Source organism: Numida meleagris, chromosome 2, assembly GCF_002078875.1.
Source record: "Numida meleagris isolate 19003 breed g44 Domestic line chromosome 2, NumMel1.0, whole genome shotgun sequence".
NCBI lineage: Eukaryota > Metazoa > Chordata > Aves > Galliformes > Numididae > Numida > Numida meleagris.
Window position 1 is genome coordinate 19,065,107 of NC_034410.1, and position 24,380 is coordinate 19,089,486.

Consider the following 24,380-nt stretch of genomic DNA (forward strand, 5'->3'; position numbering starts at 1 on the left):
CTCTCATGTTTGGTTTGCAGTTCAGCTTCAGATCTTATTCTGGTTACTCCCATCTGGTTTTCATGCAAAAGATTATTGCTGTGTTGATATAGATGTTTGCACTTAACCTTATTCAATTACTTCCTTCCCCTCTCCACTCCCTCCCAAAATAAAAATAAATCTTAGATTTGTCAAGAATGTTTCCAGTTCTAACCCTGACCTCCATTGTATTGCTATATCACCTGGGAAGGTGACATATGTATTATTTATTGAAAAGGTTAAAAAGAGATATTGAATATTACAGCAGTCAGGAGAGCTTTTTGGAATACTATTCCCTATCCTTACCCTGGAGAGCTACTCACAATGAAAGCATAGTTTTCTGAAGATACCCCTGACCTTGTAAAAGAGGGACTCTGAGAAAGATGGTGGTGGGTTTATCTTGCAATAGGATCACATGAGTATTTATCTTTACAGTCATTACATGATTATTCTACAATTGTTTCCCCAGGACCAGCATTGCCAGGAGGTTCTGTGCACTGTCACCAATACATACAGGACCTGAATGCTGTGACCCAGTGCAGAATAAAGAGTTGTGTCATTTCAGAGTGCTCACATATTTAATTTGTTAGTCACATGAAGGAATTTACTTGGCCACAGCAGCCACAGCTACAGTCTTAACTAACAATTATGACCTCTTTGGAGAGACTTATTGGCTTTACACCTTGCGCCAAAGGTTGAGATATCATACCTTGCACTTGAGCATCGTGTATAGAGGCCAAACTTCCGCCTAGTTCTATACGAGCACTTCTTGCGGAGTACCAAGTCAGTCTCTCTTCTTCTCTGGACCCAACTATTTTATAACACTGTAGGGAGAGTAAATGATTAGACAAGATTTCAGGCTTCAAAGAGAATTACATTTGATTTGATTCATCAGTCCCTGCATACGAAGAGCAGCTGTTGGGGGAGCTGCTGAAATGCCACACGTTCAGCCAGCGAGGAGCAGACACAGCTAATCACAACATCGTGTGTGCAGGGCTCACACCTGTGGTTGCCCAAGGTTAACCTTGAGAAGAGATGGCAAATTCCATAAGCAGTTGAGAAATTAAGCAGATATCCATGGAGTACAGGTGGAGATGTGGGATCACATTGCTGAGATGTGTAATCTTTTTACGGGCTGAAAATATTTCTTGATTGGGACTATGCCTTGGGGCAGATATCTCTCTAGTCATGTTCCCTCAGTTGCATGCCACAGACAGTAGTGGATCGTGTGCTTGGGTAAGCACTGAGCATAAATGCAGCAGCAGCAAGAATTGCTCTTTTGAAGGGTGTATTAGGATCCCATGGAAATTTTTTTTAATGCACGTGTAAAAATTGTTTCTGTAGTTGTGTATGTCCTGAGGGACAGAAGACATATTTTAACTGCTGTTTGTTGCTTCTGCCTTTTTCTTCCTCCTTTGAAAGAAATACATTTTCCTATTGATTGTGTTGTGGGATTTGTGTTTTTTTTCTTTGTTTCTTAATGCTTATGTGATTAGGTGTACTTTTGCTTAACTTAGCAAAAAAAAAAATTTTTTTTTTTTCAATTAATTTGATATTTATTATGGTTTGTGTTACTCAGCTTAATTGTTGTGGTACCTGATTATGTACAAGAAGCATGACCTTTCATTTTTGGAGGTCAGAGTTACCTAGAAAGAGGGAGCTACAGTTAAACATCAGGATATTGGAATAGTACTTCTGTTCAATAAAGATGTCTAAAATAAACAGAAAATTGTAGGAACTGAAGAAGTAAAAATGGATAACTGCATTTGAGCGCTTAAAAATGCAAGTTCAGAGGAAACAACATAGCAAAAAAACACGAAAGTTGACTCCACTGCTAATTAAAATGCCACTTAAGGGACTAGTGTATAAAATGAGACCATTTATGCAGTTGTTTACCTATAGCAAATCTGCTAAAAGCTGTTGATATTTGTTACTGCACCTTATTTTGAAACAAAATCCACGTTTCAGGACATCCTCCCAGAGGTAGAAGTACAGTAGGAGCAAATCCTGAGTAAGTGGAATTGTGCCTTTCACAGATGAACTTATTTTTCAAACCACAGTTTATATGTTTCCAAAAGCCAGCAAATAAAAGAAATGCAGTCACTCTCTCAAATGCTCTTACTGTCACTACAGAGAGTAACCCACTCAATATTCAGAACTCACAAATGCAGCCTTCCAGAGGCATGTGAAACAGTCCCATATACACTAGCAGACCAAATAGAGTCCTCCTCCCTCTGCAGTACGTTTGTCTTCTGTCAGCATTGGCACACATTTAAACCTCAGTGTATATGTTACGAAAAACAGCTCCTGTTGTTCAACAACCAATTATGGGGAGCCTCAGATTTAAACATGTGGCAAAGCATTTAGCTTTTGATGCCATAAGCCCATGAAGATGCTTGACCAAATGTTTCTTGTTGCTATTTTACTCACCAAAATCGTTTCTCATTACCACACAGTTTTCATCATTATTTGCAAAACTGGGTTCACCTGGAGCCCAGGCAACATAGTTCACTGGGGTCTTACCCAGCCAGTTGAAAGAGAAAAGAGGACAGGTAGTTGCCAGACAGACACCTCCAGCAGCCATTTAGAGTTATGAGATCTGCTAAACAAGCAGAAGGGCTGAGCAAAGTATAGATAGTAACCAGAGAACAAAAGCTCTACACATACTGAGAGGACAGATCAACACCATTAGCATTGCTTCTCACCTGTTCAGTACTGTCACACTGAAGTCCTGTTTGGCCAAAGGCTGGATAAATAGTGTTGGACTCAACAGATTCTTAAAGTCTGGATGAGACCATAATGCCAGAACATGGACTTCCCTTTCATCCTAGAAAGGTGTCCTCATGAAAGTTTTCCACAAACAGATTTCTAAAACAGGTTCCCTACCAGGAATTTCAGAGAGCTGTGAGATGCACATGCTTCAGGCTCATGTAATTTGAGCCAGTGGGATTTATCCTGTTAAATGCTTCTGTATGAACCTCCTGAGCTTTCTGCATAACTATTGGAGATCTAAGTCAGAGTTAATCCCATCATGATGTTGATGTCTAAACATCCTAAATTTTGCTGCTTATGTTCATTGCCTGCGAAGGGGGGCTTGGGTCTCAAATTCAGATCTTTTAGTGTAAGACATCAAGTGAAATGAGTGAATTTTTACCATGAAATTTTACCATTTTTGCTCACCCAGATTTTGAAGGAAAACACATTGTTATGCTTGAGTATAGAAAAACTTAATATTCCTCATCTCAGACTTCTGAACCTACCCAGAGTTCAGTTACACAGGTGTTATTAACTTGTAAAGGGAAAGCACGCACAAATAATCCCATCGAGTGAGATGAAATTACCGCTGTTTGTTGTCCGTTAGCAGCTTTAATGCTCTTACTCACCTGAGTTTCTGATCAGAACTGACAAATAAGCCAATAAAATATGATTTCTCTTGGAGAAACATACCACTCAGTTCTCTGTTAATCTAAAACAAAAGTGATTGGCACAGTTAGTCGCTGGACAGTTCTTCAACTGTTTTTGTTTGTTTTACAGACACAGACCTAGGCTGCAAGAAGGCAACAGATACAGGATGTCTAAACTGTCCTTTCCTACACCTTTAACATTCACATGCCTTCTTTCTCTTCCTACTAAAGGTGATATTATTTCTTTACAGGTCCTGGAAAAATACACCACAATACAAATAAGTAATGTAGGACAGGAACTCAGGACTTTAGCCTGGATAAACAGCTAAAATTTTTTTTATTTTTTTCACCTGCTCTGCATCAGAATTGAAAAGTCTCTCATCAGTACTGGTGACTGCTGACCTCAGCCCTTCAGGAAGGCTGCAGCTGCACTGCCCATGAACTGCCTGCCTGTGTGGATGGGGCTCAGGTCCCTGTTTTGTGCTGGATGCTCCCAGATCGATCCAATAATCTTATCAAGCAGTTAAAATAAAAAGCAGTGAAATTCATAATGGGTTCAAAAGTGCCCACAATCATTGTGCTGAATTAATGATTAGTACATAAATATAAATAGTAATTCACATGTAAATATTAACATATTAGATAATCAGTAGGTTCAGTACTTACATATTTCCATATAAATTTTCTTTCATTTTCATTCTCAATGACAACGAGATCTGCAAAGTTCCTCTGGCAAATTCTCCATGCTTCTTCCATAGGGACACGTTCTCGCTGAAATAGTACTGCTTATCTTCGTATGTAATCCACCCATCAGCACTTTGTATAGCTTGATATTCTGGAAGATGAACATATATTTGACATCATACCTCATCTGTACAAAGTCCAAAAACTATACAGTAAAACTTCTATTGAAAGAGGAAAAAAATCCTACCATGTTTGTTGTTTGGTTCAGGTTTTAGCAGTGTACCTGTAAAATAAAACATCATCATGAACAATATTCCAAACACAAAACAAACAAGCAACAGCAAAATCACAAACCAGATAGATTTTATTTATGTAATGTTACACATGGATCTCCAGGTGCACCAGGCTAGATAATGACATTACATGCTAAAAAATGATATAATTAACTTCTGACCATCTCCCCTCTCATTGGGATCTCATCTAATCTATACACATAATAACAAGGTCTAATTATTTCCTTTATTTATTTATTTATTTTTACTACTGAGAGATCATCTAGGGTCAAGATAAACTGATCACAGTATTTATATCACAGTTTGTGAACTCCTCCTGGACATCTCACAAAGCCCTCTGCACAGCACAGTGGGCTCGGCGTGCCTGCAGGGCTGCACAGGACGTGATGCTGAGCAGCAGTCAGTGTTCTGCCTGTGTGTGTGCACAACTAATCTACCCAGGATGGAACAGGGATTCTTTCTATTTGGGTAATTAATTTTTTAATGGTAATGTGGTGCATTTCTCACTGTTTGTTGGCAGATGTTAGATGTACTCAGTGCTGTTTGTGCAGCTGCTTCTCCTTTCCCCTCCCTAACCTTCTTCTCTCTAGTTCCCCATGTGCATCGACCTCCCTTTTAACTTCAGGGAGCTTATAAACTGGATCTAGGAGTCCTATAGGGCTACACTAGTTCTATTTTTGATCAGCTTCTCAATATTCTAGTTCCTATAGCAACTTAACTCTCTTTGGTTCCCATTATTTGTCTCACAATGGGAGCCAAAGCTTTTTTTTTCTTTTGTATAGCGAACTCTTAGTCTCCTGCATCTTCAGGTTTCCTGTGTGAGTCCATAGAAGATACAAAGACAAGGAGGAGATAAAAGTAGATAAAATCTCCTTATCTTGCTAAGGAGATAAGTATCTTTGCCTTGTAAATTTATTCAACCTACAGCTAAAAGATAAAGCCAGAAATAAAGTAACAGGGATTTCTTTAACTTCCTACATCTGAGTACAATGGAAACATCTCAATTTGTTCCTCTTGCTTTGTTACCTTCACCGCTCTATTTTTACAATGAAAAATTCCCAATGTATTTCTTCTTTTAAATGTGTTGAAATCTATATAATTTGTTTTTGAATTTGTGCTTATCACTCCAATTAAATGGTGAAGTAGTCATACCTTTCTTAGTTTCACAAATCCAATTAAGCAAATGTTCACAGTAAAAGTCATTCCAGCGCAGCTGGAACACAGCACAATGTTCAATTCCTTTATCATTGTTAGGTTCATCTTCATCCCAGTTCTGATAAATTACCTGTGTGGGAAACACATCTCATTCACTACGTGCTTTGAACCGAGTGGAAGTAATTGAGATTTTTGTCACACAGTGTCAGGGTCTCATCAGCCTAAGCAGCTTGTTTATGCGATTGAAAGGAGTTCAGAAAGCTCTGAGAGGGCTGGGGAGGTCCTAATGATCAGTTCACTTTCCATCACCCCCCAAAGGTGAAAAGATTACACTCTCTAGAAAGTATGCATCTGATGGAGGAAAAATGGATGCATGGAGGGAGTGACGTTAATCTGACTCTGTAAGAGATGGCAAGCTGACTTCCCAGTGCTGTCACCCAGCAGGGCCCAGGCTGGGGTGTGATGAAGATCTAAGAGCACGTACAGTGGAAGATGGGATATGGCGTGGTGCTAGTGATGAGGATAGTGATGAGTGATGCACTTCCACCAGAGCGCTGAAACAGTGCCATTGGTGAGCCCTGCAGCTGTTCAGCTGATTGGTAAGCACTGCCCTGCAGCAGCCAAAGTTTAAAGAGATTGGAAGAAACCACTAAACCCATGAAAATCTATATGTTCAAAAAGCCTGAAAGGCAATTAATATCCAGCAAATAAATACTCACAGGAGAACCGTCAATCCAGGAAAAACCATCATCAGGATTTAAGAGAAACAAACCCATCCAGAAACCCTGAGTTTGCAGTCCTTTTTCCCTGAAAGAAATCATACAATATAGATGCATGAATGTAGAGGAGGAGCCATATAAATGCTGGAAAGCATAAAAACATGTAGCTTTGAGTCACATCTGAAGTGGGAGCTACTCCTTCCCTGCTGGCCCACAGCCAGGCTCACTGGCTTTACTCTTTGCCACGGAGTTCCCAATGCTCAGTGCTGACACAGGACATGTTGAAGTTAATTTGGAGAAGTGGAGTGGCATGGTGCTAGGGGAGTACATTACTCCATACTTGTGGCTGAAGCACAGTTCTTGCTTGTAGCAGGAGCTCATAGAAAGAGATTTTAGTAAAAGTAAACCATGAATAGAAAGCTATGATGTGATCTAATGAACGAAAACAAAGGAATTTCTTTTTCAGCTTCTCTGGCATCTACAACATTAACTTAAATGAATGAAAATTAATTCAGTTGATTTGAGGAGTCTTCAATTTATAGGCTAAAAATTTCCACATTCAATCAAGCGTGTTTTTGTTTGCTTGTTTTGAATATGTGTATTAAAATATGAATTGCAACCATTTTTTAAAAAGCCACAATTAAAGCTGAACATTTTAGTGTCTCCCTTTTTGAAGAGGGGGTTCACATGTACGAAGTTGATCTGGTCTAGAGAACAGCCTTAATGAAAAGCTGTAACGAAAACTTCAGAATTTCAAAACTACTTTGAAGTACTCAAGTTGAAAAATATATATATTTAAAATGCAATTCAGTGTGTTATTTCATAATTAAAAGGAAATGGAAATTTTTCAAGTCTGTCATTTTTATTCACTTAATTACTTAGCTCCCAATATATCTTGAATTTTCATTTTGTGTAGCACTAACGTGAAAAATAAATGATTGTAGAAGTACTCACAATGCTAACTGCCATATTAAAACTTGATCTTCTCTTGAATTGATTGTGACCAAATTTCCTCCCATTTCTCTACAGAATTCTTCAGCTTCAAACCAATTCTTCTTTAGGTTTCTGTCCCTCACAAAGAACTACTGAGAAAAAAAAATTGTGATAAGTTTCTAAATATAATATACAAAGTTTGACATAAAAAATATGAATGCCCGTGTAATTGAGATCAATATTATTTTAGCATCCCTTTATAACTAAGACAACATAACATCTGTCAAGGCATATAATATTAAACATTAGTAGTGTAGACTGTAACTATCTTTTTCTCTTCTATTTTAAAATAGTAAGGGAAGATTAGCCTAGGATTCTGGGAAGAACAAAAAGTGCCACAATAATTTATAGCTTAATTGGAGCTTTGAACACCAAGGGGCTCAAAGAAAAATAGAATAATCTAGTCTTAGCATTGTGCAGTGAAAAACAAGAGATTATTGAGAAATGGGAGGCAGGTAAATCAATATGTTGAAAGAGGAAAGATAACATGGATGGGGACAGACATTTTGCAAGGTGCTGATGCAGGCTGAGGAAGAGAAGTACAAGCTCTGCTTCCTAATATGAAGCACACGTGATCTTGAAGATGGACACTTGGCATTTTGGGGCGAGGATAAGCAGCAAGCAGGTAAATGGAAAAAATCAATAATGTGAATAATAACAATTAACTGGGTGTGATATAAAAGTTTATACCTTTGTAAATACAGGACTAAAATCATGTGTCCTTCCAAAAGGCAGAATCTCAGGAAAAAAGGGGAAGGATACTTACATAAAGACTTGGAAAAGCAATGTCCCATATTACTGAGATTTTCTTCATCTATTTTGCATTCTCTTTACTTTTGCTTTTCAGAAAGGAGACATTTTTAGCTCAGTCAAGAGAACACACAAAGCTTTTACTTGCTGAAATGTCACCAGTGGCAAACTAAATCTGGATCGAAAAGTATCACTGAAAATATCACGTTCTGTGAAAGAAGGTTGACAGAGGGCCAGATTCCCATCATCTTTCTCTTAGGAAACATTGTTTTATTCGAGTGACGCAGCCAGCTCTTGAGCTTTAGTACTACATTTGTCTGAAGTCCCAAATTCTTGGAAGTAGATAAATGTGGTGAGGTTCTCACCTCTCATTTAAGTAAAATGAAGCTTTTTTTTAGCTTTCCATTTTCATTTCTGTAAGCTCTTTCATTGTTGAGTTTTGTTATATTTGATGGACTTGTCTTGTAGGATTGTTTTACACTTGAGTTCCATGGAGGAGATAATTCTCCAGAAATGCCCAGCACCAGGGTCCCTTCATGCCTGGCCAGGAACTCAGGCTGGCAGGGCAGCCATGCACTGACCTTGAAGCAGGAGTCTGCCTGCAGGGCTCCGTCCCAGCCCTGGGCACAGGTGGCTGCAGGGACCTGGGCAGAAGGAGCTGGCGGTGGTGTTTCCAGTGCCCACTGCTTGCAAAGGAAATTTACTGTCTCCTGGCAGCTAATGACATCCCATAATCCAGCATCAGCTCCAGTTCCCATGGCGACACAGCCTTGCTCTTTTCCTTTGTGATACATAAAAGAAATGAATATAATCAAAGTCTCATTGCTCTCTGGGAAATTAGATATTTGTATTCATACAAAATTATGGTATAAAGCTGCAGATTCTGCAGATTTAAAGCCATTGTGGATATGAAATTGTTCTGAATATCTCTTGCCACAGCGAGGATATGGGTCAATGAACCTCAGAGACACACCTTTCCCAAAACTGGAGATGGCAGATTAAGCATACAAATCTTCCTCATCTTGACAACCCAGGGAATTCACAGGGCACATAGCACTTAATTTTATTTTGGTTTGTAACAGATGGCCTGTTGACTGTTTTGCAGCTAATTCAATTTCAGGACAGGTGATATCAAGTACAACAAGTTTGTTTCAACACATAACTTGCTACTGTAAAGACAAGAGCCTCCAGTCACCTTTTGCTGAAATGCAGAACAGCTAAACATCTGCTCTCCATTTTTCAGCTGTGAGTCCAATACTCTGCCCGTAATCATTTTCCTCAAAGTGATGAGTTGTTGTTAACAGGTGTTAAAAATGTTAAAAAAAAAAAAAAATGAGACTGTGGTTCTTGTCAACTCCTACGGAGTATTTCCTTCAGCGTAGCCCATAAAAAATACGTTTCCATCCAGCTTTGCAGGTAACTGAGTTACACAGCATCTGACACTGCTGTGGATGTGTTTTACACTGGAGCCAAACACAAAGTCTGGAGGTACTGGTCACTTACAGCTGTAAATGCAAAAGTACCTTCTCTTATTTCCAGTAGTAGGGGGTAGAAAGCAGAAACCTGCTTGAATTTCAGCCCAACTGATTACAAAGGATGAGCTAATGCAGAAGTTACCTGGCATTGCTGAGTTCCAGTGTGTGAAGGAAGGAGTTTCACCACTGGTCCACCTGAACATCCCTTGTTCTTCTTTGTCAGAGAGACCGAGCCAGAAATACTTTTCAGATCTCAGCCCAGTCAGACTAATCAGGAACGCCTGCTCATTCCTGAGGTGGAAAACAGTGTTCAAACACAACATATTGCCTTCCGTTGTTGATCTGATTGGTACAAATAAATCTATCATGCCAGCATGACCCCAAGGAAATGAGGCGTCAGAGAAGTTCAAGCAAAACCTCAGTAAGCTTTAGTGTAGTTGAAAGAACTTGGTGAGGGACAACTTTCTTCTTTCAGCTGAAGGCATCCTCTCCTTTCTACCTGGTTCTGTGAAATGTCAAAAAATCACCAAATCACCATCGCAAACATCACAATTTGTGATGCCTCAGGTCTACCAGCAAGCGAGGACTAAGCCACAATCAAATTTGCTACACGCTGCCTCTGAAAGCAGTAGTGTTCTTCAGAGGCCATGAAGTGCAAAGACCATCTGAAATATGGGTATGTGCCATAAAAAATTTTGGCTGTGGTAGAAATGTACTTGGAGAATTCCTACATTTGTTCAGAATTTGGCCTAGAAGATAGCTTAGGAAGTGTTTTGTTTTTTAAAGATTTCCTACATTTATGACAGAATGCTCATCAGTAAATAAAGGAAAACAATATTTTCCAAAAGAAAATAAAAAATAAAATAGAGGCTGCCTTGATTAGAAATTTAAAACTAAGAGAAAATGGAATTCAAGAACCCTCAAAATTTGAAAGCAATTTTAATTAGTTAAATAAAAATCCTTGAAACATTAAGTCTTTTTTCTTTCTTATTACTGAACAATTTGAAAAGTATTATTAAAGTGCTTCCCAGAGCTTTCAAAAAACAGACAAATTTTGAAGGTTTAAGAATTAGAAATACTAATTTTGAAGTAGAAGAAAGATAATTTCCTACCTGGTTTCCACTGTAGCTAGATAAGCTTTGCCTTGTTCACATGTCTTATTTGCATCTGAGAATGTTACAAGTGCAGAACCCACCAAATAACAGTGAAAACCATATCTTTTCCAACCCTGTGAAAAAGAAAATGATGATCTTAATGTGAATTTTAAAGATATTTCAATATAGAAACTAGCTCTGCTCTTTTATATAGAAATATTTGATATTTAATTTGTTGCAACTGGGATTAAAAACAAGATTAGACTAGGCAAATCTGTTAATGAACAAAAGCTGTGAGTTTTTGTTGTTTCTTTTTCTCCTACAAAAGGCCTGTTTACTTAAAGGATGATAGTAAACTCTTCATCTCTTTTATACGCACATGAATTTTCAAAGAAAATTGTGACTGTGCTATCACATTCCAGTTCTGTGTAAGGCTGGGTTTGTGCAAACTTCACCATAATAAAGCAGTGATTCAATCAGGGGGAGCCGTGGCCACACCTTCCCTAGCTGCAGGATCTGAAATGATGAAATACAAAAGTATCCCAGTTCTGAAAGTAATCCACATATAAGCACAGCTCCCTAGAGCTGCGCCTGCCACCCTTAGAGGAATGGCAAGGAGACTTTCTAAGCCAAGAGGAACTCAGCCAGTGCCTGTCTGGGGAGCGGGTGGAAAGGAGGAGCCTCACTAAAACGCTCCTTCTTTCTGTTAGAGATTGTTGCTGACTAGTGTAGATTTAATGATTCTCTAAAAAGGTGAATTTTGGAAAAAATAACCCACTGATACCACTACAAGATCAATTCAGTAATCCATCAGTAGTAATGTGGTACAGAAAATTTGATCTTATGCTTTGAAGTTATTTTATTTCTTTTAGAGTTCTTGTAATATAGTAAAGACTTTGCTGTGGAGACTTTAAAAAACAGATCTGAGAGACAAAACAAAGTGACTTGTGGCAGTTTTGCACGTTTGGCTATGAGTATAAATAGAACAGTAAGGAACTGATGTAAAAGACATATCTGACTTTGCTACAAGGTGGAACACCTGGGAATGGGGGGAAAGGAAGCATTCATTTACATGTAAGTGACTGTTTACATTCCATTCATTCTGAGTATTTTCAGAATGAAATTGAAGTATATGCATATATTAGTAGTTTGTTTGTTGGAAAAGACTAGGTTTCCTTGAGTCGAAGATATGAACACCAGGACTCTGAAAGCATGAAGAGCAAGTAAATTAATTCGTGTTGATTTTTCCCAATATAAATCATTTATGAGAAAGCATTTACTTCCTGGCAGCCTGGGTCCTTGATCTTTTCTTCAGGAGACTGCGATGAAGGCTTCTTTTTACAGATGTAACCAAGTTGCTTATCACAAACGTCAGTTGCCCAGTACCCATCCTAGAAGAGCAGAGTGAATAACAAACGGAAAAATAGGGGTATCCATAAGAATAAGAAAATAATCATTTTCCTTCTTCTTCACTACAAGATCCACTGATGAATGTTATGTAAGAAGACTATAGGATTCTTGATGGAGATGTCTTAAAAGGAAAAAGACACCTCTGAGGAATGGTTTAAGGTTCATTTGATGCTGTTTTGAGATGAAAGAATGAAATAAATTAGATTTTGAAGTCTCGGCATTATTGGCTATTACAACTACCTATTTCATGAGAGTTAGTAAAAGACATCTCATCCAGGGCTAATGGGTGCACATTTACAGTGGTAATATATCACTATGCTTATGGCAAAAAGATCAATGAAACAGAAATAATGTACACCTAAATGTGTCACAGTAAATCCAATTATTTCATCCATCAAGGGGGAGACTGAAAATAACTGGTTTCTTTTAAAGAAGGAATTACGTTAATAACAAAACTGAAATAAGAGCTTTTTATCCATGAAATGTGGCTAAGGATTAATTCTATTAATGTCTAATACTGACAGACGTAAATATTGTTCTACAACATATCAGTTGTGCATTTTAAAATTGTTTTGTGTTTGATTTTTTTTTTATTTCATGATATTTTGTATATGTGTAAGCATATGTATGTATGTGTAAATGTATATTGAAACCCAAACAATCATGATGGCAAGAAAATAAAGTCTCGTTGCTTTAGATTAGGTTATTTGGCAGACACGTGTTACTCTTATTACATTACAGATGGGAAACCATGCCCTAGTGCCAGGTCCCCATGCCTCAATGAAGTGATATCAAGGAATTTAATGTTCTATGAGACTGGAAAACCAGGTATCCAAATGGTATCTTTGATAACCACATAATGTATTACTAGTTCATCTTCCTTTCTCTCTAGAGCTACAACTGTTTTCCATTGTTGTAACCAACAGAATGAAAGTAAATTCTAATGTAAAACTCATGGATCTGGATTTGCACCAAGTAAGAAATTTCAAAAGGTATCATTAGAATTATGGTGCCTCTCTGTTTCTGATCTTCCCTGTTCTCTCAAGTCTTATCTGATTGATGCCAGAGTTGCTTCTAAGACAAGATATTAAAGACTCCTGAATAAGGAGATGGTGGCATGTGATTTCAGTCTGAGGCAGTTATTAGTTTGCATTTCTATAAAATGGCTGCAAAGTTTTACCTGACCCTTCATAACAACGCAGTCCTCTAGACCATTCCTGTAGGTGGGATGCCTGTGCTGCCATGTGGTGAATGTCACAGGGGTCCCATCGCTCCACTCAAAGTAGAAATGAGCCTTTAGGTCATTTAGGCCCAGCCATAGCTCTTCTGTTGGCTCTGAAGCATGGAAAGACAAAGGTTTGTTTATTGTCTGCTCTGCAATACAGTGAACACTTCCAAATCCAGAGCAAAGAGGGACAGATAGAAGTTGGGATGTGGTACACAAGAGGTGGTCTTCTTCATGCTCTAATGAAAACGCTGATTTCTGTTCAGATCTGTGGTAAGAGATAATTTGGTTGGTAGAGGCTTCAAATGCCACCCAGAAATCCCTGAAATTAATAAACATATGGCTCCTTATGGCTGACAGAAACTTTTTTTGCAAACTGAGCACCTGTGACTTAGAACAACAAAATACCCCCAGCATGGGTGTGAGACAGTGAGTGTCTCAGTGTGCCCCACTGGTCAGGACATGAGGTAGAGTCCAAGGCACAAAGACATTTACCAATACATCTCCTTAACTAGGGATCCTTAGAGGGTCTGACAGGAATGGTCACCAAGTCCAGCGCATGAGGCAAGTGTCAGGACTAGTTGTGACAGATTGGAGGAAAGTCAGAAATGAAAAAGCATCATTTTCTTAGAAGGAGATATAGCTAGAGGTTAACCTCAGCAAGAGGTTTTAGTCTCAGCAGGAAGTTAAATTTCTTTCAGATTTGAAGCTCAGTTCTGGAGCTATAGAGATGTAGGAAAAAGGCACAAAAACTACAAATATTACAGATCTTTCTGTGGGAATTCTGTTGTTTCATTCTGTTGGGAACAAGATTTTTTCTTTTCACACTTTAAAATATTTTAAAACGTAGACTGTTTCTTAATAAATATATACTTATTTTTATGCAGCAGCAACAACAGCTAACACCTGAAGTTAGATACAGCCTTCAGCTTGTGATATTTTGGAGAAAGCATTAATATTTAACGAAGACCAGTTTTGTATTGCAGATGGGCCAAACAAAATAGAGGCCCACATACATACTCACTGTAACCAAGCTGTGACACTAGAAAGCTGTACTCAGCAATACTGTGGACACTCGCCAAGTCTCCATCCTGCCTCTCACATGAAGTCAGAGCATCCTTCCACGCTTTGGATTCTCTCTGAATGCTGTAGCAGCGGCCTGCATATGGCCACCAACCTTCTGTGCATTTAATAGGTCTCATTTCCTCTGAAATTGAAAAAAAAATTCAGAGCAATTTTATAAAGAGTAAAATAAGCACTTTTAACAAGAAGTGGTACTATATGAATAAACACAAAGTTGCAAGTAGAAATGCAAATATCTTCAAATAAGCAAATGTCATTAAGGCACAGGATGCTGAATATGCAAATAGAATGATAAGTCTTCCAATGTCAAGTAAAGCACCATTAAAAAATGCCCACATTGTGCCAGAGATGCAATTTTAAATTTTACTCTGGGAGAGAAGAGAGACCAAGGCAGACTTCTGTCTCTCTTCTCCTCCTGCTATAAAAGCAGGGTGTCACTGAAGTCTTAGGTCCGGGTAGCCAATGGATGAAATGCAGCCTATGTGGATGCAGCTATTGCCCCTCCTGCTCTGCGCACACGAACTCATTCAGTTGCATGTAGCTGTTGTAGAGGATTTTTTATATTGATATAAATCAATATAAAAATCAATTCTTTTAATTGCTCGTTTGGAGCAAATGAGCACCATAAACTTCCTACTGCTTTTATGCAAATGTGATTGCTATCTCTGTTTACTGTGACAGAGCAGCTTCTAACTGTTTTGCTAAAATGAATGATAGATGGATGGAACAAAATAACAATATTCCCCTATGGAAGATAGATATATTACACCTTTGTCCTCTCATTATGTATTAAAGTCTGTGTGCACATATAGCTGTGCTTTTGGAAATCTTGGTTGAAAAATAATGTTACATACCCTTGTCTTTTGTAAATTAGGGATTGCATTCTCTGGAAATCAGAGAAAAAAAAAATCTGTCTTTCTATACCTACCTTTGGTTATATTGTCAAATTTTGAATCGATTTTTCTCTTTTTACAGATGTAGCCAAATCTCTGGTTGCATGCTTGGTTTTCCCATTTAACATCCTGTCTGGGATTCATTGTGCCACAGATTTTCCCAGGAGCTGGGAAAGGACTTCCTTTCAGTAAGAGAGATAACAGATTCTTGTAACAGATGTATACAAAAAGATCAACAAATGGATTGCATTATCAGTAGAACCATCTTCTTATTGTGAGTTTTTCAGTGCCTGATGCGAAGAAGCACTCCCTGCAGGAAAACTGCTGTTGTAATTTGCAGCATGCTGTTTTTGGTCTTTATACATTGGGCAAGATAAATGATTCTCTCTAGATTTTGTCCCAGAATAGTACTGGGAACTTTCTAGTTCTTTTCCTGATATCCTTGTACTCGCAGACAGAGCAATCACTTTAGCGCCTCTAGAATTTCTCAGTTCTATTTTCCTATAAAACAGGTTTTCTTTTTTCTGTTTTGTTGTAAAAGAGCCTCTAAAATGAATAGAGAAGTGGTGGCCTTGTATCAGAGCTGCCAGTGCTGAGGAACGAGAAGGTGAGCAAGGGGATGTGACTGCTTCCTTAGTGGCGCCCACTTCCAACAGCCAGCCTGCTGCCCTCACTGCCCCAGCAGCAGCAAACCCCACATCCACCCCTCTGCCACCACTCTGGGCTGCTTTCTCTCCTCTGTGGGCAGTCTCTCTGTCCATACGTGAGGTGCACCATGAGCCCCCCCCGCCTTTCTTCCTACACATTGCTCCATGCAGTTTTGCATATAGTATTGAGGAATTATGAGCTCGCTCTGTAAGTTTCTCCATAATATTTAGAATTTCTCCAGACAATATAATGCCACTATTTTCTAAATATTTTGCTACTTTTTGAAGGTTTTATTTAAATTTATACCCTTGGATAACGTTATGGAAACATTCTGATTTCTGATCTGCAAGGTTAAACGTGACTCCAGAAGAGACTCTCCATTCATAAATAAGCTCTTTGCTTATGCGAGAAAATAAAAGGTCTTTGGCTATCGTAAATTAGCACGGGCTTATCTGAAATAGAAGCAGCGGAGGTAGTTTAATTAGTTGGAGCCTTATCAGAATCCATTCCAAGATTATAAAGTAAATGCAGTTCTCACCTGGAGCCCAGTTTAAATATCTGAAAGGACTGCCCCCAGCCCATTGCCATCCGTTGTTGAAATTCAAAGTGTTCAATCCAATCCAGAATGGAAAACTGAATTTTTTAATTAGCTCTAAATTAGAAAAGAAAGTCAGCAGTACCTTCCTATTCTCATTACTAGCAAGCTAATCTAAAAGAAATAAAGTCAAAAGTAATTTACCTTTCTTGGTTTAAACCAGTCCACAAATACTGCTTTTCACGTTAATGAAGTGATCAGATTTAAAAATTAAGATGAGTAAATGAATAATTGTAAAGATAGCAGAGATCTCATATAGGTAGCAAAAATGGCAAATCAACATCTGATTTCAATATTTAAATGAGAGTTTATTCATCATGTTTATAACCCCTATATTGTTAATAATAGTCCTTGAAGCACAAAGGAAAGAGGTAAATTTGAGGACTAGACCTTAGTCCTGCTTGGAAACGAGTACACCAGTAGGTAAGGCAAGTGGAAGGAATCCTCCCACTGAAGCAGACCACAGATATGGCAGCTCCTACCTGGAGTACAGCAGTGGGATGGGGCCACTTTCCTCCCTGTACTAGTTCAGGACCAGTCCCAGTAAAAACACCAGCTAATAGAAGAGATGCTCAGAGCACCTTCCTTGTGCCTCCTACTGAACCACTCGTATTCTTCATTGTGCCAAAAGACAAGGCAGCCAACTTCATCTTCTAAAGCAGGATGATCCCCCAGCATATTTTATGGTCTTGTTCTCTATCATTTTACCTCCTACATATGCTTGCTCATGTATCTCTGTGATGCTTAATAGTTCTGCATTTTGCTCCTTACAGCTTTTCCTTGCTTGATGCCATGTTTGAGCTGATTCTGAGTTTATTTGATAGCAAACACCAGTTGAAACATCTTCTGTCCAAAATCTCTCTGTATCATCTGAAAGAAGTGAAATTGAATGCTACTGTTAGGGCATTGGCATTGTATCAGCTAAAGGAAAATGAAGTATGCAGCAATGCAAAAACGATAAGAACATACAGGGTCATATGTCAGATGTGGCAGAGAGGGATGTGGTTAGTGGGCATGGTGGGGATGGGTTGATGGTTGGACTAAATGATCTTAGTTGTCTTTTCCAACCTTAATGATTCTATGATCAAGACTAAAATACCAGAAAGTTTGAAACTGGATTAATCATCCATTTTAAAAATTTACTTTAAAAAAAAATAAAAACATTCTTTTAAATTTCTGTTTTTAAAAGGAAGTGAGATGGTACCCAATATTACTCAATACTTGTTTTTATCCACTAAAGAGATACTAATACTATGTAAACCAGGCACATCTGTATATTAAAAAAAAATAATTTCTGGCTGAATCAAGAGGAAGAAAATAAACATGCAGTTGAGCCGTGGCCCTGGAAACTCCAGGGAAAAAACTCCCTCTTAGCTCATCAGCAAGAGAAGTAGTTTGTTCAAAAATTGCAGAACCTGGCCTCTGGCAGCTCCAGGAACTATAAAAATAGTTTGTGTAACACCAGTGTGCAGATCAGCTGCAATCTTTGCAGAACAACTCAAAGCCATGTGAAACTGTTGTGCTGTTGGGAAAGCAGTAGGCAAGGAAAACAGAACAGACTGTGTCCAGAGGTAGAGGAATCCCAAGCATAGGTTTGTTACAAAGATGGAAGAGGAAGATAATTTTAGCAGCAGCATGTTTATGGAGGCTGGCAGGAGGAGACAAGAGCAAGACAGGAAATGATGTTAAAGGAAAACAAGAAGCAGTAGTGTATAGCAGTGTAAATGAGAACTGACATACAGGACATGCCTGAGGAATAAAGAGTAATGAGAATTTTTGGAAAGAAAGATAACAGTCCATAGTCAGGCTGGTCATGCCACGCACTTAAGTCACATGGACGAGACATACAGGAAAGAGCCTTCTCAGTTCTCTGGTCCATGAGGTGAAGCAGCCACCTACAGCAAGTCAGTCAGGACCTGGCTGGGCTGAGCCAGGCTCCAGAGGTTCCTCTTCCTTCCACTCACTGGAGAGGCGGCCCTCAGCCACTGAGGCTAATGTTCAGGCAAATTATTTTCACTGCATGTACTCTGATAAAGGTGTGCACTTTGTAGCTGGTAACAAACCTCACCAATGGCTCAATGGATTGTTTTCTCAGCAACGTATAACGAGGACTTAATAGAACTATTCACCAATCCATCTTCCTGTCTAAATGGAGAGATCATACTATCACAGAATCACAGAACTGTAGGGACTGGAAGGGACCTCTAGAGATCATCGAGTCCAATCCCCCTGCCAAAGCAGGCTCCCTAGACCAGGTTGCACAGGTAGGCGTCCAGGCAGGTCCTGAACGTCTCCAGAGAAGGAGACTCCATGACCTCTCTGAGCAGCCTGTTCCAGTGCTTCATCACCCTCACTGTGAAGAAGTTCTTAGGCACATTTGCGTGGAACTTCCTATGCTTCAGTTTGTGGCCATTTCCCCTTGTCCTATTGCCACACATCACTGAAAAGAGTCTGGCCTCGTCCCTTTGCCTCCCACACCTTAGATATTTATAATCATTGATCAGATCCCCTCTCAGTCTTCTTTCCTCAAGGCTGAACAAACCCAGGTCACTCAGCCTTTCCTCGTAAGAGAGGTACTCCAAGCCTTTTATCATCTTCGTGGCCCTCCACTGGACTCTCTCCAGGAGATCCCTGTCTTTTTTGTACCAGGGAGCCCAGAACTGGACACAGTACTCCAGCTGAGACCTGACCAGGGCAGAGTAGAGGGGGAGGATCACCTCCCTTGACCTGCTGGCCACGCTCTTCTTAATGCACCCCAGGATGCCATTGGCGTTCTTGGCCACCAGGGCATACTGCTGGCTCACAGCCAACCTGTTGCCCACCGGGACTATCTTTTTAATTTTTTTTTTTTCTTCTAGAAATTTTAAATAAAATGTTGTATTAGCATGCTTTTGATTTTAAATGTTGTGTTCAGGGCCTGGTACATACATCTTCGAGGAAAATTTGATTCTGCCCTGTGATGATAAGCTGTGGTTCCTGAAGACACAAAAACATGAGTAGATCTCACACATAAAGGAGTTTACTGCATTGTAGTATTCTGTGCAGCTCAGTAGGTTCACTTCATTATTCCATCTTTTTTTTTTTTAAACAAACAGAAAAACAATACAAAACAAAACAAAGCAAAATAAAAAAGGCCAACCAAAGGGAATACAGGTCAGGTAGTGACAGTCATCACTACACAATGAAGAGTTTCATTTTCACCTGCACATTTCTGCGCTCATAGAACTATTGCGGATTCACCCTCAACTCAGATTCCCTAGGGGTAGCAACACTTCATCTTTTTAAATAACCACAGTATTGCAAAATAATTATTTTATCCTGAAATATCCAATACATAATTCCAGTCCCACATTCATGCAGTCACAGTCATCCACTTTGTGTTACTGCTTCACACTGTTTCTCTGTAGCTATATCCAATGACAGATACAGATCTTCACACTAGAACTATTCTAATTTGGTCAGACTGGATGGGAGGATCCAATTCCTTCTGCTCATACCTCACATCTTGCAGTAGAAAGGGAATATTGTGCAGCTAATACAAATACATGGCTCTAAAACTCCACAATTGATCATTGTGCTGTGGAGATGATGAAGAGAGTAAATAGAGAGAGCTCCATGCTACCCCACCTCCCATTGCCCTCCCTTACAGTGCCATCTAAATTAGCACTTTCACAGACAGAAACATCAGTTTCAGTATCTTGCTCTTATTACCTTCTTTTCCTTCAACATCTGTACATCACTCCTCTTTCATTCTGTGAATTGGGAGCTACCAGGATAGTACCCAACATATTCTTTAGATCATGTATCAAGTCAGATAACAAAAATAATCAGTCTATCCATTAAAACTGTAAATCTGTTCAAGAAAAAATATTTTCATACCTAATTTAGCACAAAACCAACAGGAAACTTACCCAGTGACTGCAATGTACCACGCACAAGGCAAAGGAAAACCAGGAATCTGGCAAGAGTCATTGCAAATTTTATTTTCCTTCCATTCCTCTACCAAAAGTACTGTGTAAAATCCTTCTGAGTGAGGATAGTGACAGATCCTTCTCCCTGTCAAAGTGCTGATGTACTGTGAGTAAGGACATATCCTGTCACGTGACATTCTGAAATAACTCAAACGCACACTGCAAACACCTCTCTCTTTAAGGAGCTTGTTGCTTCCAAAACCAGTATCAGTGAAATTCAAAGTTGTGATAAAAAAACTGAAAAGCGATAAGTAAAATAACCAGTCAACATATAATAGGGTCTCTATGCCAAAGTAGAATATCATAGGAGGATCAACCATCTTTGCTTTTAAAGTGTTAGGGAAAATAAATGCAAAAAATGGCTAAGCTTTTTAACTTGATAGTTTAAAAGTACTAAGAAAAACATTTTCAGGAAAAACATTGCTGGACTTCAGTTAAAGTGGAAGCTCAGAAAATTGTTTAATAAGTTTGCAGGAGACATTCAGGGAGAGCTTAGGGTCAGCAAGGCACACAGCAAGAGCGACCCAGAATAGTGAAGCTAAGTGGTGTCACAGCATAATAGAGACATAGAAACTGAATTTACTGAGTGAAACCACATTCCATAAACATCTGAAATCACAAAACAAAATGGCTCTGAGAGAGGGAAAATACCTGGTGGACACAACTTCTGCCTGGTTCTCTCCTCTCCCTGAAGGGCCAGTTGTACTCTGGTCCAAGTGGGCTTTAAGTTGCCCCAAGCAAATGGATGTTTGTGAGGGTTCAGCTCCCCAGGGCTGCAGGGTGATGGAGGGGAGATCAATGCAGACCCTGAGGCAGGCTAAAAGTTAACCAAGGAATTTATGCTGTTTGCCAGCATTTGGTGATCAATGTTCAGTGTGCTATATTTTGCTTCTGCCAGAGTCTAGTCTCACCACTGTGCTAAATTCTTGGTTTTATTTATGTGAAAAAAACCTGGTTCCACTGCCTAGAAAATAAAGATCAATTCCCTTTATTATTATTTCTTTCACTTTTCACCATTCAGAGTAGGCCCTATGCAGCCTACAGAAGACAAGCAAAGTGCTGGGGCTGTTTGTTATGCACGCAAAGTGATCGGTGTCTACACGGCATTTGTAGCTCACCTAATTTCTATTTTGTACTGATTTCAGCTGTTTTTCTAATGGCTTGAGCTTTTTCTTCTTGCAGATTCCTCATACAGTTATCTGCTGCATTCCTCAGTTTTCAGTTCCTTTTTCTTGCATTTAAATATGGCAAATTGGTGCTTGTTTGAGGTGAATTCAAAGAAGTGAGGAGAGAAGCACTCCTTTTGTTAAAAAAAAGTCATTGCTAAGATGTGAGCACCTCACTTCTCCCTTCCTCAAATAACCTTCCTTGTGCCCAGGCAACATTACAGACTTGGGGCAGAGGGGCTGGAAGACTGTGTAGAGGAAATGGACCTGGGGGTACTGGTCGACGCTCAGCTGAGCAGGAGCCAGCAGTGTGTCCAGGTTGCCAGGAAGGCCAATGGCATCCTGGCTTTAATCAGAAATAGTGTCAACAGAAGAAGCAGAGAAGTAATTGTTCCTCTTTACTCAGCGCTGGTGAGGCCGCACCTCGAGTACTGTGTTCAGTTTAGGGCCCCTCACTGCAAGAAAGACATCAAGGCCCCAGAGCGTGTCTAGAGAAGGGCAACGAAGCTGGCGAGGGGTCTGGAGCACAGGCTTTATGAGGAGCTGCTGAGGGAGACTGTTTACTCTGGAGAAGAAGAGGCTCAGGGGAGACCTTATCGCTCTCTGTAACTCTATAACTAGTGACAGGACGAGGGGGAAATGGACTCAGGTTGCACCAGGGGAGATTCAGGCTGGATATTAGGAAATACTGCTTCTCTGAAAGAGTGGTCAGGCGCTGGAATGGGCTGCCCAGGGAGGTGGTGGCATCATCGATCCTGGAGGTGCTCAAGGAACATTTAGGCATTGTGTTGAGGGATGCAGTTTAGTGAAAACTATTGGTGATAGGCGGACAGTCAGACTGGATGATCTTCTAGGTCTTTTCCAGTCTCGATCATTCTATGATTCTATGATTGGATGGAATGTTCCCAGCAGTAGCTTGGATGAGGCTTTCTGCTGTAGCCACATGTCTACTAGCAAGTAGTAATAGTGACTGTCCTGGTGCTCTTTGCCTACCAGTAACCTTAAGCAACATGCTGCTGAAGTTACCACTTTTTTAAATACTACTGTTTGTTTGATATTGTGACACTTCTGAGAGACAGCCTTTGGCAAAACCAGAGCCTGACATAATGAGTGGGGACAAAGGTTGCCTCTGTCCTATAAAATAAACTGGTCTTCAGAATGAAATGTATTGCAATTATCAATCACAGAAGAATGAAAAAATGAATATGGCTGAGTTTTATATATCTCTCTCTAGATACGTATAGGTATGAACAGTATTTTCTACGGCAGAAAACAAAAACTAGCAAGGCTTATGTAATGTGATAGAAAGCATAACGAGACAACAAAGCAGTAAGTCTTAAACTGCAGTGAGTGAGGATCTGCTTAGATGTGATAGCAGTAGGCACAGAAATAAGAGAAAGAAGCTCCTTACCTTCAGAACCCCCATAAGGCCTTCAGGTAGGCAGGAATCTCCAGATGAGATGTCCTTACTTCTACTGCCAACCCTTAAATGTGGTCTGGGAAGGACTGGATCCCGGCTCCATCCCTTCCAGTCACTCAGGTACATTGCATGCACCTGGGCAACTCTGGGTTGACCCTGCCTTCCCACCAGGTGCTCAATCACTGGTTCAAGCCATGACTTAGCATTTCCACTAGTTTTATATCCCAAAGTTATATGAAACAAGTATATGACGCTCCATTTTTTCAGATAAGTGCAAGAGGAACAGCTATAAGGAACAATAAAACAGGTGGACATTTTGAACAAAGTTTATGGGGCAAAAGGATTTTACAATTGCAAAAATCTGAGCAGTTGTAAATTTTTTTTTTTTCATTTCTTTGCATTGCCATGGGAATCCAGTTCTTAACAGTAACCACATTTTATTGAATGCTTATTCTCACAAGTTGACATTGCTTTTTTCACTATGTTCTTCTTTTCTTGACAAGATATTTACATTACCATTTTTGCTAAGGCTCATAAGGGGAACATCTTGACTGTTACAAAATTATAACATAACTCAGTAATTCTGATTTTGTAAAATATGCGTGATACAAAAGAGGCTGCTATTGCAAAACGAAAAAAAGGATTTGATTTAAGATTGCGGGTTTCCTCACTAGAGACATTTAACAGATACGTCCTTCGATTTCAGCAAGTAACTTCCTCCCCCAAATTAGCTTGTGCCACAGAACCCATTCTCACCAATTCCTTAATGAACCAACACATCATTTAGGAGCGTTTTAATCTCTTGATAGTTGGTTTCGTCTTTTTCTCTTGTAGATATAGATTAACACACCAGCTCCAAGAAGACTGAGAATTGCCAAGAAAAAGAGAGGCCAAACAGAGGGATGAACAGGTGGATGAGTCTCTTCATTTCTTTCCCTGTCTGAAATGAATACATATTACTCAGAGAAAATGTAGTATTTTTTTTATTACACGTACAACGTGAAAACCAAGCTGTTCTCTCCTGTCTGAACTCAGTCTGTTCAGAGCTCTGAATGATTGCTGATAGGTAGCCGGATCCCTTTTGCTAAAGCTAATGTGGTTTTAGTGGATCTGGGTTAGAGTGATATACAAACTTATCTGTCAAAGCATGCATAAGAATTCAATGAGTAACATATCTATGACTTGTTCCTTGTTTGATTTTTGAGCTCTATGACTAGTCATCTTCATTTCATGGCTTTCTTCTGCTTTTAATTATGTAATATATAGACCTGACTAGGAAATTAAATTGAAGGCAATATTCTGTTTCCATAAGGAGCCACACTGCAGTTTCTTACTCATTGGTTAACACTGGCTAGAGGACATCCTCAGTCCTCATTCTGTTCTG

General features: G+C 39.4%; 2 protein-coding genes across 2 annotated transcripts in view; both read right to left on the reverse strand.

Moving 5' to 3' along the window:
* Positions 1-20,552, reverse strand: part of LOC110392979 (macrophage mannose receptor 1-like) — a 31,270-nt gene extending 10,718 nt beyond the window's left edge. The window contains 20 exon segments of the mRNA XM_021385367.1: positions 728-842; positions 1,958-2,121; positions 2,449-2,549; positions 3,402-3,484; positions 4,089-4,195; positions 4,198-4,257; positions 4,354-4,389; positions 5,552-5,684; positions 6,274-6,361; positions 7,228-7,355; positions 8,598-8,797; positions 9,634-9,782; positions 10,604-10,719; positions 11,866-11,976; positions 13,176-13,330; positions 14,245-14,427; positions 15,232-15,378; positions 16,383-16,496; positions 17,148-17,309; positions 20,351-20,552. Coding sequence (XP_021241042.1) covers positions 728-842; positions 1,958-2,121; positions 2,449-2,549; positions 3,402-3,484; positions 4,089-4,195; positions 4,198-4,257; positions 4,354-4,389; positions 5,552-5,684; positions 6,274-6,361; positions 7,228-7,355; positions 8,598-8,797; positions 9,634-9,782; positions 10,604-10,719; positions 11,866-11,976; positions 13,176-13,330; positions 14,245-14,427; positions 15,232-15,378; positions 16,383-16,496; positions 17,148-17,309; positions 20,351-20,411 — 2,413 coding nt within the window. The 5' untranslated portion in view covers positions 20,412-20,552.
* Positions 23,074-24,380, reverse strand: part of LOC110392981 (macrophage mannose receptor 1-like) — a 28,332-nt gene continuing 27,025 nt past the window's right edge. The window contains 1 exon segment of the mRNA XM_021385368.1: positions 23,074-23,936. Coding sequence (XP_021241043.1) covers positions 23,791-23,936 — 146 coding nt within the window. The 3' untranslated portion in view covers positions 23,074-23,790.